Raw genomic sequence first — 14612 nt, forward strand, 5'->3', positions numbered from 1 at the left:
GACATCAGAGTATTAAGCTACTATTACAGAGATCTTTGCCTTTATGTATCATTAATCAATTTAGCCCTTGCATGCGTAATAGACCCTCTCAACTGCAATTCTAGCCGTTTGTGTGTTGATTTGTCTATGGCAAATCAACTTATGACTATAGTTGAGCCCACATTTTCTACTGCTGAGACATTTGTTAAGTGAGTTTTCTGGCCACAGTTGTTAACATCATTACAGATGTTCAGTTAATAACATAGTGGTTAATGAGTGCCTTCCCCATTGACTTTTCTTGTCAGAAAGTTGCAAAAGGTTATCACATGACCACAAGACACCGCAACCACAATAACTAGGAGTCAGGTGCCAAGTGGCTCAATTTTGATCATGTGACTATGGGGATGCTATAACAGTTGTAAATGAAAAAAACTGTCATAAATAATTTTTTCCAGTGTTGTAACTTTGAATAGTCACTAAATGAACTGTTGTAAGTTAAGGACCACCTTTATATAAATAAAATACTAATTTGATGCATTTTTGAAGGCAGAGGATTTTTTTGAATTTTTACATGAATATCCAAGGAACCTAATCATATTAGGCGAGTATGTGCTTGTGCATGCTACTCACATTATTTGGTGTAAACTACTGTTTATAGGACACTACTGTTCAAGATACTGTTTAAAGCACAGCTTAGAAACTGCAGAAAAACCAGTTAATCAAAGGAAGTCATTTAAATTTAATGAATTTTACCTACTCAATTTCATATGCAACAAATAGTTTTTTACCTTCTCTTTATATTTCAAGTATTAACATTCACCCAACCACTTCTATCTTATTAAACACTTCCAATAGACAAAACAAAGGAGAAGGTATTATTACCAATTCTCTAACCATAACTATCACCCAATTTTTATTTAAAATAATTGCAGCTAATGCTGAGAAATGCTTTTTAACTGTGTGGGACACAAAAGAAGGAAAATAACTCTGAACTTGCCAATGGTTAGGAACCTCAGATTACAAACTGAATAACCAACATTGTACATAAGCCAAAAAGCAATTGTCCTGATCTATTTTCTTGTCTCAAGAGATTAATAGCTAAATTACCCTGCGTGCTATAGTGAAAAAAAGTGCCTACCCCAACATGAAAATGCAGGCAATAAACTTCAGCTTTTAAAAAATGCCATTTATAAAATGCAATGGTAGGAAAATGCATGATTATCCCTTTTTCACCAGCTTGCTCATTCACATTTCCTTCTATAGCAATCACACAAGTTGTTAAAAAAGACTATTGCCAACCATTCTTAAAAGCATCCACTCTTTCTACTTCTATACCTAATTGGCAAAAGTAATTTTGCCAACTATCCAGTCTTAGAAAATTTAACTAAACTAGGTACATTAATTTAAAAAATCATTACCTATTTTGCATTCCAATTGTCAAATTCAAAGCTAAAGTTGTAATTCCGTGCACACTTACCTAGGAGTAAATTCTACCACTCTATGTGATTTATTTTAGAATATACATGATCAGCTTTAAGCCTTACTAACTTGTTATGACTCACTTATTTTCACAAGCATTTATCATATCCTTCATTCCAAAACCACAAAACATCTATGTGTCAGATTTTAATTTCACATACTTAACTGTTTAACTTGCATGATAGTACCTAAGAAAACATGACAGTGGAGCTCCTAGAGCTCATGCTCCGGTCTGGCATTTCCAGATGGTTAAATCTGCTTTCCATCATTTCCATCTAGAAATGATCAATTTTCAGCAACTCCTTTATTATAGCCTTGATTTCTAATTTGTGATATTTGATTGTATTGTATATAAATTGCATTTTCTAGGAATGCAATTAATAAAAAACTAAATATAAGGAAGATTTTAGTTCTCATAATCTTTCAACTCTATAAACTACCTTAATTATAATAGTCTTCAGATATATAAAAAACCCAATGATCTTTTAAAGGAATGTTTCAAAACTACTGTATTTTCACATTGGCAAAGCAATTCTATGCTCTGCTTCTACTGCCTCAGCAGTTTTGGTGGATTAGTAGAAAAAAAAATCCAAAAAGTTCACAATTGTTCCTGAATGTGCATAAAATTATTTCCTATTATAAACAACTACTGGAGTATTTACATTTTTTGTTCTATTCCCTGGCAAGCCCACTTTTGGACATCCCCCTTGTCTGAAATGCCTTAATTCTGACAAAGCAGACAATTGGAGAAGAAAATTTAAGATTTTCTTAAATTGGAAGCATGAGCTTCCTTGTTTGAATTATCTAACAGAAGTAAAATGAAGCATCACCAAGCTTAATGATGTCACCGATTTCTACCAACTATAGAAATGTTACTGAGGATCTTGAGGCTACAGACTTGAATATTGAACTTGGACATCCTAATTGGTCATCTCAAACTAGGATGTCCAGTCATAAGAGCAACTATCTTCACTGAAGAGGAGCAAGCATTTAATCTGCTGGTCCCTAAAGTGTCCTCCTAAGACTTATTTATTAAAGTATGTGACTTTAATACAGTTGAGATTTAATACCTTTTAATGCTTTTTTGAAATATAGGCTGAGCTACTACTATTTAACAATTACTTATGTAATACTATCAAAATAGACTGCATGCTATACTATTGTGAGTTGGATACTACAGGCAGCCCTTAACTTAATGTCTAACAATAATTGTAATATTGAACAGAAGGATTTGACCTGTCCCCAAAGTTACATTGCTGCAATGCACCTGAGGTCGTATGACCAAAAGTCAGGCATCTGGAGCCCACCTACACTAAGACCACAGAGGCATTTAAGTCCCCAACTCTCTCCCCACTTTATGCCCTTTTGGATCCCTGTACTCTGTGGCCGTCAATACCCTATCTGACCTTTATCATCTTCTTTCCCCCACTGCTGACTAAGAATGGCCATTCTGGCCCTACATGAGGCAGCTGCTGGAACTTCCTCAGACAGTTTGAGTCCTAGCGAAGATGGCCTCAGTCAGTAGCTGCCCCACAAAAGGCCAAGCTGGACATGCCTCACCAATAGGATCAAAGAAGATAGCAACAATCAGCTGGGATGGTTGAATGCAAGCTGGAAAGGGCCTCAGAGTGCTAGACCAGTCTGGGACTAAGCTTCAAGCTGTGGCTCAGGGGTTTGCAGATGGCTGTATACACCACCCTTTTCCTAGCTTCCCTGAGTTCACATCACACTGCAGTACTCCACACTTGTCTAAATAGAGAAGGCATACATGTAAAACACACGAATTCAATATTTCTCAAGTTGCACTTCTCTTTCCTTTCCACCTTAAGGAAGAGCCACAATATTTGAATCTTGTTTTTGAAATATAATGCCAATTACTTTTTTTAATAAATGCCAAAATCATGAAGAGATCATTGTGTTCTAAATCTTTAAGCTAAAATGCTAAGGTCTTCTCACTATAGTTGTTACAGGTTGCAGCTCAGCTTGCTTTGCATTACCTAAAAAAGTACAGTACAAGGAAGCATTTGCCTTGTTTGAATTATCCAAAATACAAGGAAGCTTCCTTGTTTGAATTATCTAACAAAGTACAAGGAAGCATCACCAAGAGCATGTCACTGATTTGTGCCAACTATAGAAATCTGTGGGACTGCAGATTTGAACTTTCCATAAACAAACAGAACTAGGATGTTCTGTGCTAAGAACAACAAAAGCCTAAAGGCAATTTAAAATGCAAATCTTAGCTTTAACTAAGTAACCAACTTACTAAGATGCCAATATAAGTTTTCAAGAGATGAGATAATCCTCAAATACTGTAAAATATATTCCTGAATATATATGAAAAATGTGAATTTATCCTAAACTTTTTTCAATTTTTTTAAAGTAACAATAGCTTTTTCAGAGATAAAACATGCACCTTTTTAAAATCCATGTCTTAAGTCACTTAAACCTTATATTTTTAACATTGGCACATATATAAACATGACAAGAATGTTAAAATTACAAATGAGAAATATTTTAGTACACATTGTATGAGCAAAATTCTACTCATCCAAGAGCTCCCAACTGCAAATCTGTTGCAGATATCAAAACTAAACTAACAGCAAGTGGGAGAAGAGGTGATAAATAAGAAATTCACACCACCATTAATTTAAATCCATTTGAGTAAATTTTATGGAACTCAGCAGGGCTTATATTGGATAGATAAGCATGCGATTGTGCTAAAAAGTAGAAGCCAAAGGAAACCAAATGGAGTTTAATTCTGTTTAGAAATGTGTAAAAATGTAATAAAATAGATAAATGTAACAAAATACTTTTGAAAGAACTGGATTTAATTCTGCCTGTTTACTTAGCAAGTCCCATTTATATTTTATTGAAATGTGAGATAAAACTCATTCACACATATATGCATATCATTTGATTTCAGATAAAAGAATCAACTTCACTGAAAAGCATGGTTTGATGTTATGAGGTAATAAATAACTTCACTGTGTTTGAAAAGTAGCTGTTTTCTCAAACACAATGAAGTTATGATTTGATCTTGTAGTTATATTATTCATGATGCATGGATGAAGGCAGTTGCTACAGCCTGTCCTAATCAATGCTTCTGTTCTCCTACACTGTGATGATTTAATCTAGGCAATACGTTGCATTGTTTATTTACAAAGAACCCTACTGGCAAAAAGCCTTGTACCAAGTTTCTATGCTTAAAAAAGAAGAGACAATTTATCCCTTTGTCAAAAAAAAAAAACCACTTTATTTTTATCATGCAATTAAAAATTAATTACTCAAAAGTGACTCTTTCAGAATGTATGCTACATTAATATGGTGACAAATTGGAAATCTTTGAAAATATTTATGAATTTATTTCAAATCTCACATTAATCAGCCCTTAAAAACAAATATTGCTACCTTTTAAATAAAAATAAGACATTTCATTTTTTTACACATTTTATAAACATGGTTTAATTTCAAAGTGCTCAAGAGTGGAATGATCCAAAATAATTATGCCAACTTTTTAAAATTAGTTAAGTTGATGTTAAAGAGATTGCAGAGTAAATCTTGACAATCTGTTCAGCTGAGAAGTTGACACTGTGAAACATTACACACATTTTCACAGGATTAAGCCTTCAATTATTTAAGATTTAGTCACAGACTCGTAATATTATCAGTAGTTTCATGCCTTAGCTATGTTTTCATTCCTAGCTGTACAAATTGGTTTTGTTGAAATTCAGTTTTCTCATTTTTTAAAAATCGAAACAGCTTGCTTGCCATTTCTCCAAAAATAATTTTTCTAATACATTTTAAGTTGTTTACAATGTAGTTATATTACTTTCTGAAACAAAATGTTAAATGGCAACATAAGGTAATATATGTTACAAACAGTAAATTTATAGAGATCAAAGATAGTTAAAACATCCAAATCTCAAAAGGCCAAGTGTAACTTCAAAACACACGTTTTCATTAACACCAATGAGAAATCATGTAAATTCTACTTCTAGACTAAATATTAGGGTTGCATTTCTATCCCCATTTTCCACAAGTAAATTTCACTCAATTCAGTAGCTAATTTATATAATCATATAGATTATGCTACTACATATGCTACTACAGTACAGTATGGATTAAATTCTGAATCTTATGGTCGGTACAACTATTTCTACACATGTATTGGCTAAACCAGCCAGCCAGTCACAAAAGCACATAATTGCAGACACCAACAGTATTTTACAGATTTATAAACATAAAAATACAGGTTTTGTATAATACAGAATGTTCTATACATTCAAAAGAAATAGCCTAGCTTTTTATTAGTAAAATAACAAAACAATTTAGACTGCATATGAACACCTTCCTAGAGATAGCAACAATAAAGAATCAGGATGGAATTGGGATTAGAATGGCTATCGTTTATATGAAATATAAAATCCATTTACTTAATAGAATATTTCAGTCGATAACTTTAAATGTGTAAATGAAGAACAACCCAATACTCATTCAAGTAGCTGCATAATTTTTAGGTGTGCAATTCTTATACTGTAGTCATGTGATTCTGAAATAAACGTGGCTGTTTTAATGAGGCAAAACACACAATGAAAAGTTCTCTAACTTTTCAAAACTGAATCCAAAACTTTGCAGAGCCATTTAACTGATTCATTATCATGCTCTAATGTCACCTTCTGGCTACTCCCATGAGCAAGTGCCAATTCATACATTAGAAATGTACACATTATTTTATGTACAGAACAGATACTGTACAGCCAATGTATTTCAGATTTCAGTTCTGACAATTAAGTTTGGCAGAAACCCCAGAGTGCAGTGACATCTCCTTCTTGAAAAAAACCATTTTTTTTTAAATTTCATGGTTACCTCAACCAGACAAGTCCAAGCATAATTTAGTATGGTATGTGAAGCATGGATATGCCAAATGAATGACAGAGCCTTAGTTAGCTACATCATGTCTTGGCACTGTTTGGTTCCGGGGTGGGCCACAGGTAAGTATTTTAGAAAAACACATCACGTGATAAAATAGCCATGTACTTAATTGATCAGGAGAGTGAAATGCTGAAAAAATAAAGGAGGAAGATCTAGTAGAATGACACTCCAGGAGCCTGTTGCTTTCAGTTTAAAATCTTCACAACAAATCCAAGTATTCTATCAGCATATCTGGTGAGGAAGGTTGAGGGGAGGGAAGATGCTGAAAAAATAAAGGGTAATGCAAGTGGATCAATGGGATATGTTACACCATGAGCTGCTGAAGAGAAAAAGAGCATAAAATGTACCAGCCTTGTGCTACTCGTCCCAAACAGGATTCCCACTCTGAAATTCTCTTCCCCCAGATGTTAGTTTGTCTGAAACAAACAACAACCCAAACATTCAATATTTTGTTTTTCTTAAGACTTGTCTAATGTGAAAGCGTAAGGAAGAACTTACAAATAAGGTCAAGTTGTTTGTTTTTGAATCAGGGAATGCAATACTTTTTACAAAGCAATTATATACAAGTTATTTTGATAAAATGGTAGAACATGATTCAATAACTATACAATCCAAGTTTGTATTAACTGGATATTCACTAAAAATGCAACTGTATTTAAGGAAACCATATTCTGTAGTATGATGCACTATTATTTGGGGAAAGCTAGTGTGGTGTAGTATTTATAGCATCAGGCTAGAATCCAGGAGATTTGGAATTCTAGTCCCACTTTAAGGCACTAGGCAGAGTGGGCAATATTGGGTCAGACAATGGCAAACCACTTTTGGAATCTTGCCTAAAATTACAGGGACTTGTATAGGTCGTTGTCATGAGTCAACACCAATTTGAAGGCAGATGTACAAATACAGATGTGGGGTAAATCCCACAATAAATCACAAGATTGATCAACCCCATGTCTTAAATTGTATTTTTAGAGAAAAAAAATCTGTTGGGATCCTAATTTCAATTTCTCCTTACATTTACCTACATCAATATGCATTAGCACATCAGATTGTCTAATGAAATAAATGCAATAATGCTAGTTCATTTTTAAATATGTACAGATTTTGCAGTCATATTTTGATAAGTAAAAATAGCCCATCTGCAGAAGGTGAAAACTCTTGGTCAAAAAAGTACTGCTTAAAGATGACACTCGATTTTTGACTAGCATCTAACAAAGATTCGTAGTGAGACAGTGTTTTTTTTGTTTTTGTGAGTCAATACTGGAACAGTATTTTAAGGATAAGAGAAAAACTCAATTTACTTTTTAAAAATCTCCTCAGATTGGCACCTTCACTTTAAAAATCTTCAAATAAAACATAGTTCTTAAAGTAACAAGGACAACCACTAACATATTTGCAAATGATATTGTGGATGTCATTTTAAAATTACCATCCAAATATTAAATTTTTATTCAGTTGTGTCCCTTAAACAATTGTTGCATCATGGAATAAATTAATGACTGCTAGTAGCCAAACTTATAAACATTGATCTTCAGACTTACATGCGCACAAATTGCTTATTCGATTGCAAACTAATCCAACACCTCTTTAAATCCATGCTCCATATACCTGTATTGTAACTACTAGGCCATTTTTCACATCTTGCTTACAGTACAGAAATGTAACAGGAATTATCTAATTAGAAACTAATATTTCCCAACTAAGTTCATTCCAATGATATTGTATGGCATATTGTAATTCTTCCTGCACAAGGGGAATACATAGTTTTATTTATTTATTTGTTTGTTTATTTATGTCAAGCAATTACAAGATAATAGGTATAAGTATAAACATAGTTATGAAAACATGAAATGGGTACATATAAGAAAAATAAAACAGTAAGACAGGGATGGTAGGCACATTGGTGCGCTTATGCACGTCCCCTACAGACCTCTTAGGAAAGGGGTGAAGTCAATAGTAGACAGTCTAGGTTTTTGGGGTTTGGGGAAGAAACCAGAGTCAGTAGTTCAACATATTTAACAGCAATGAAGTGAGATCATAGGAATTAGTCAAAGAATTTCTGGGGTAATGATCTTTGAGAAGTATCTATTTATTTGTCCATTAGATTTATATATCCTAATTTTCCTCCAAAAGCTCAATACAATTTATAAGAAAATTATTTCACTCAGACAATAACGGCCTATCAGGTAATCTGAGTTGAGAACTAGCGATTGGCCCAAAGACTCTCAGTGAGCTTCCATGGCAAACTTTAACACTTTAATCTCTACACCAGAATGGCTTTCATTGCTGTTGCATTTTACTGGCTTTCCTTTCCATTTTGTTTTGCAACTTTTAAAGGTAAAAAAAATACCCAAGAGTATTCAAACATACAAAGGACCAGAGAAAAGAAAGTCATATTGTAAGCCGCCCAGAAACGCTGGAAAGCAAGAGGTGGCACATAAATTTAACAAAGTACAAAGAGTGGGAAAAGATGCAGAAAAGGAAAAGGATGGCTTTTAAAACGCGTATAAACAGCAACGCAGCCTTCGCAATCAAACGGGATCTGTTCACATCTTAAAGCCGCTATCGAGGACTTTAAAAACTTTTAAATGGAAGTGAGTCAGCGCCACCAGGATTGGAGGTCAGAATACATTCGTGGCGGCCCTTTACTGTATACCTACTATATACACTTGAAGGCGGCTCTGGCCTAAAATTTGGAACGGCAGCAAGAAAGGGAGTGGATGGGAAAAGAAAGAGGCGGAGGAAGAGGAGGCGGAGGAAGAGGAGTGCCTCCACACGAGGCCCCGAAACTGATCGATAACTCTCCAGGTCGTGTGGGAAACCCAGGAAAAGAGGGAAACCCGAATCACTCCAGCTGCCGCCAGCTTCCTCAACCCTCTACCACGCCTCCGCCGGTCGAACAAAATATCCTATCTTTGTTTCTCCACTCCTCGCCTTTCCTACCCGCGCCTCTCCTCACACCTCAGGCTTGGGAGAGGGGGAAGCCACTTAGTCCTCCCGCGAACAAAGAAGGCCAGCCCACCCACCCCCGTCACCCCGAGCCACTTTCCACCCGCCAGTCAAGTCGGGGAGGTCGGATGGGTTGATAGGCGCACGACAAGGCGCGGGAACAGCAGCCGGGTTTTGAGGGCGGCGGGGGGGGGAGGGCGCAGCCGGTCTCCTCAGGCTCCTTCTTCACTCCCGCCCTTAGCGAGACCGAGGGGCGGTAGCGTCGCCAAGGGAAGGCAGACTCAGCGTTCTCTTCGAACCGACCCTCGTCCTCCCCCCTCCGCCCAGGGGCGGCAATCCGCCCCTCCCGCCATCTCGCTTTCCCTCTCCCGCCAGAAATCATCGCAGCGCGGCCGGCCTGTATGGGGGAGGGAATGTAAACAAACGGGGTTTTATAGCTACCTCAGCTCGAGTGTGCCGTGTGCATCTCCCTCTCCGCTCGGTACCAAACCGCCGCGCGCGGGTGCCGCCTCCTCCTCCCACTCCGCAGTGTTGCTGCTGCCGCTGCTGATGCTGCCGGTGCTACTACTACGACAGCTAGCTGCTTGCTACTTTCCCAGGGCCTCCGCTACGCCATTCATCAAAACAGCTTACGCCGGGCGCCGACCTTCTGCCGAAGCCGAGCTATCGCTTGGCGCGCGGCTAAACTACGCCACCTCACCTCCCCCCGCCTCTGCAGGGCCGATGCGGAGAGTAGTGGCCCTACGCAAACGGCGTAACTGCGTTAGCGGCGGCAGCAGCTGCGGGATTTCGCAGAGGAGAGCATGCGCAGTGGAGCGAGGGGCTTTTAACAGAAAGGCTGTTTTCTTTCTCGCGTCGTGTTTACTGGATTGGGGGGCGGGGGTATGGGGGAATCCGCTTGTAAACCCGTGTACTGTACAACGAAGACCGCCCACTTTGGAGCCTTTCTTCGATTTTGGTGTGTAAATGATGATCCCGGGTATTTCAGCACTTCCTTGGAGAGAGGAATTGGGGTAAAAGTTATAAATATTCAAGGGTGGAGCAAAAAAAGAATGAAAAGACATGGTTTGCACAGAAAAGAGAATAAAAGTAAGATTAAGGCCATAACAGGAATCACCTTTGGAACAAAACCTCTAATTTTGAAATTGGCTTACAGTAATCGTCCCCATTCATAAATTCCTTGATTTCCAAATGGACCAATTTCTTTTGGACTTGTTCTGTGCTTTGTAAATGAAACTGCCGTATTGGACTTTGAATTCTACCTAACACCCATTTGACGATTTATATCCCAGTTCGTGTCCATCCTTGGTTAATCTTGGAAAAGCTAATCAGATTCTCCTTGGATAAAAGGTCACTGCAAGCTGTAGTAGGTTATATTGGGAAACGAAAGAAAATCCCAGGGGACTGTAACTGGCAACTTCCTTCCATTTTGAGGCCAAGCAGTGCACTTGAATGTGCCTGTCACCAAAGAGTTGAACTCAGTTGAAAGGAATCTTTCATTTTTAGATGGATAATTAGCACCTTCAAAAACTGAACCACCTTATTCTCTGCCAAATGTTGGGTCTTCGTTACCAGAAAAAAAATACGTTAAGGAGGTACATGAGGGAAGATAGTTACAGCGTCTTTGAAACTCTAGTATGAAAAGATTTAATTCATCAAATAATGTCCACATTTAATAGTAATCTAGAAGGCCCATATTGGAAGTGTTATATCAAGAAAAAAATTGATATGTTCATCCTACATTGTGATGATGCTTTAATAAATTATGTCCCCAATGGATATTCTTCAGGAGTTACTTTTCAGACTTGGACCATTACTGTGAAATGAATATTAAAAATAAAAAATGTAATATTCACTTGACTTCATTCCTAAAAATATATGTGAAACGTGGATGTCTGTTACCCCTGTAACCTTTCCATTAATTTTCACCATTAAAAAAAATGCTGTAGATATCAATTATGGGGGAACAGGAAAAACAGCTGCACAATATTCTTTGTTTGGCAGCTCTAAAAGTCACTATGCTTTAATGAAAATCCAGGAAGATCACAATAGTTGATTGAATTATGCAATACTTCAAAACATACTGAGTAATGGAGCAGCTACATCTCTTCTCAGAATTACATCACAGCTGCTTTAAGGGGTTACAAATGTGCAAGGAAGTTTCTTTTAAATCATGGTTTACCTGAGTATTGGCTTTCAAACAAAAGATGTGAACAGCAAGGAAATGTCTCTTTTTTATTGCGCTTATTAGCTATTCAGGAGCTGCAATTTCTTCCAGGTCAAAAACAAAGGATCAGATCAGGTTGAGTGGGGGCCAACTCAACAAAGAATCCATTGTCCAACCATTCACATAAGCTTCATTCATTTATCTCCCTGTTGAAATGGCCCTTCCCACTGATTTCCTTTAGTGTCAGGTAAATGCCACTATAGTTTGCTTCTTAAAGGAGAAGGGAGTCTGATTTTCTCTTTCCAGAGCAATTTAACCCCCTTTTTTTCATTCAGCACTGCACTTAGGGTCATATACAGAGAACTGGCTTTTTACATTGACTGCTATAAAGAAAATAGTGGAATGATGAGAGTACTTGTTTTTATAGCTTTTTATTCAAAGCACCTTTCTTCAACCAGGTACCTCCATATGTTTTATCAGACTACAAGTCTTGCAATCTGGTTGGAAGTGATGAGAACTATAGTTTGACAAAGTTCTGGAGGACATATTAAAGCTGTTCAAGTGTGTGATGGTTATTAGGAATGTAAAGTTAAGAAATTACAGTGTGTTTGGGGGCAGCACATTCACATTAAGAGAAACATTTGTAGGATAAATCCATTCGAAATTAAGAAATGTAAATCATATATTGTCTATCTTGCTAGATTTATGTAAAATATACCGTGTAATGTTTCTTTATGGGTCTGGTTGACTTTATGGAACAATAATTGTCCTATAAATTCTATGGGCTATAGTAATTATTACACATAGTTGTTAGAAAATAACAAGACATCATATTGCAAAGCAAGAACAAAAATATGTTCACTACTGCTCATTAACAATTGAGAGTCCTGTTTCAGTATTGTTTGCAGATTGTGTGAAGATGTGGGATATACTTTACTGCCACAAAGTGTTCTGTTCAGGTGCTCTGGTACTTTGAAAGTTATTGGTGGATGTGTTGATCATATAGCAAACAACTAAAAATCAGCAGCTTGATATGTTCATTCAGTCAGTGTATTTGTTTAATTGCCTCGTGATGGGTATGCCCCCAAGTTTGATGATCCCTACCTCTCAGTTCCTCAGAATCTGCCACAGCCAATCTTCCACAGTGTTTCCAAGAAATCCATGGCCTTCTTCCACTTCAGCCACATACAGTTAGGCCTAAGATTTCAAGCTCTTCCAGTGGTTTTTGCTTCCTATTGTGGGAGTTGTTTTATGTTAATCTGCACTTAGCAACTTTCAGAAATTTGCTGGTATCTGCCAGCCTCTCCTATATTAAGCTTCAGCCCCTGCAGGATTGTGATTACGATGTTAATAACTCTTTGGAATTCCAGAGCAGATTAAGGGCAGGTGAAGTTACACCCATTCAGAATGCAGCAGGTTTGGATCTGCATTCTTTAGATATTCATAAAGGCAGTAAGATACTGTCACCACACTAACACACAAATCATAGCTATTTGGAATATGCTAGCTCACAGATGATATCTAAAAATTAAACTTGTATCTGTTTCCTTTTGCCATCATTTGTAGTTTCCCAGTTAACAACAAGGTCTGAATTTTGTAATTCTGAAAGGGAATTTATAGCATAATTTGGAAATATTTCAAGATGAACTCTTTTGCCCCAGAAAATGGTTGTATAGAGCAGAAGGCTTTGGGGACAGCAGAGATATAATTTAGCATTTTGGTATTACTGACTTACTCAGACCATCCTTTAGATGGTAATGTGTATTGTGCTTTTTGGCTTTCAGGTATAATCAACAAATTCTGCTGAATTTATCCTCCTCTCCAAGGTTTATTTTGCCAAGTTGAACTTGGAACTTCAGCCCCAAATTCCTATCCATGTGGCTTAGTCCTGTCCACAATGGCTTAGCAGTTTAAGCAGCCCAGCTCTGTAAGTGTAGAACATCAAAGTGTAGAATTAAAAAGAATAGTCCATTCAGTTGCATGTAAGTGACAAGAACCTGGGAAGAGTAGGCCTCGAAAAAGAAGGCTTGTTGCTACACAGTAGTGCCTATTCAGCTTTTTTTCTTTGCAGTTCCTGAAGTAGTACCTTGACCATTGACAGTTAATTTAAGATGCTGTGATTATAATGATTTTGAAGATGACACATGTGGAAACTTTTACAAAATAGATTTGCATCAATGCCAGTTGAGGATAGGATGTTAGGCAATGTGCACTTGAACCCAATCCTTGTGCTTTAAATAATAAAGTATATTGTGCTGCTTCTGTATTAGACAGAAGATGCAATAATAACATACAGCAGCTGTTTACTCAGTGGGTACTATTTTGATAGGAATCTCAGCAGAGCTTCTGAAAGCTGTTATCCTCCAAAAGGAAGTAGTGGATGTATAAAATAAAAATATAAAAAAGCAGGAATTTAAGATAGAATAGAGTGTATTTAAAATTGTGAGCTGGGTTATGCTTAATGTAACTTAAAATATGTGTTTCTTTGATTCCCTATATGCTCATAAGTATAGTAGTTGTTTATTAATGAATATGCCAACTTTCATCTTAAAATATCCCAAAGAGTTATTCTCACTAAAAATACTTTTAAAACATTTAGTGGAAAAGAAAAGTACTGATATAATAAAAAGTTTAAATGTACTTGAACTTTAGTAGCTCAGGTTGGTTGTTGGGCTGTTTGGCTGAGCTCCCAGCTTGGCAAATTGGTTGCAAATGTTTCATCCAGAGGTAGTATTCAGCAGGTTCTGACCAGTTCTGGAGAATTGGTAGCAGAAATTTTGAGTAGTTCAGAGAACTAGCAAATACCACCTCTGAATGGCCCCACCCCCATCTATTCTCTGGATCCCAAATCCCAGCTGATTGGCTGGGTCTTCTTTTGTTGCCCTGCACAGGAGAATGGAACTGGAAAGGACGTCAGTGAGGTGGGGAGGGAATGGAGATTTTACAGTATCCTTCCCCTGCCAAGCCTACCAAACCAAGGCCACAGAACCAGTAATAAAAATGTTTGAATCCCACCACTGGATTCATCACCATTCAAGGAGACATTGTCAGTGTGCTTTGAATTGTGCTTGTTTGTTGGAACACTGGCTTTTAAATACCTTTATAT

General features: G+C 37.0%; 1 protein-coding gene across 8 annotated transcripts in view; it reads right to left on the reverse strand.

Annotated features, from left to right (window-relative positions):
* SLC39A10 (solute carrier family 39 member 10) overlaps positions 1-11187 on the reverse strand; it is a 38752-nt gene extending 27565 nt beyond the window's left edge. For 2 of the 8 annotated variants that reach the window (XM_087919779.1, XM_026696876.2), the window contains exon 1: positions 9781-11187. Coding sequence is in view for 2 of the 8 variants with exons in the window: in XM_087919774.1 (XP_087775900.1) it covers positions 1398-1408 (11 nt within the window). In the remaining 6 variants the exon portion in view is untranslated. Of the gene's footprint in view, positions 1-1397; positions 1530-9780 lie in introns of those variants that run through there. The other 6 variants (XM_087919780.1, XM_087919776.1, XM_087919777.1 and 3 more) reach the window with 4 other exon arrangements.
* Between the last annotated feature and the right edge of the window lie 3425 nt (positions 11188-14612).

This window comes from Pseudonaja textilis, chromosome 1 (genome assembly GCF_049901715.1).
Source record: "Pseudonaja textilis isolate UNSWEBS1 chromosome 1, rPseTex1.2, whole genome shotgun sequence".
Classification (NCBI taxonomy): Eukaryota; Metazoa; Chordata; class Lepidosauria; order Squamata; family Elapidae; genus Pseudonaja; species Pseudonaja textilis.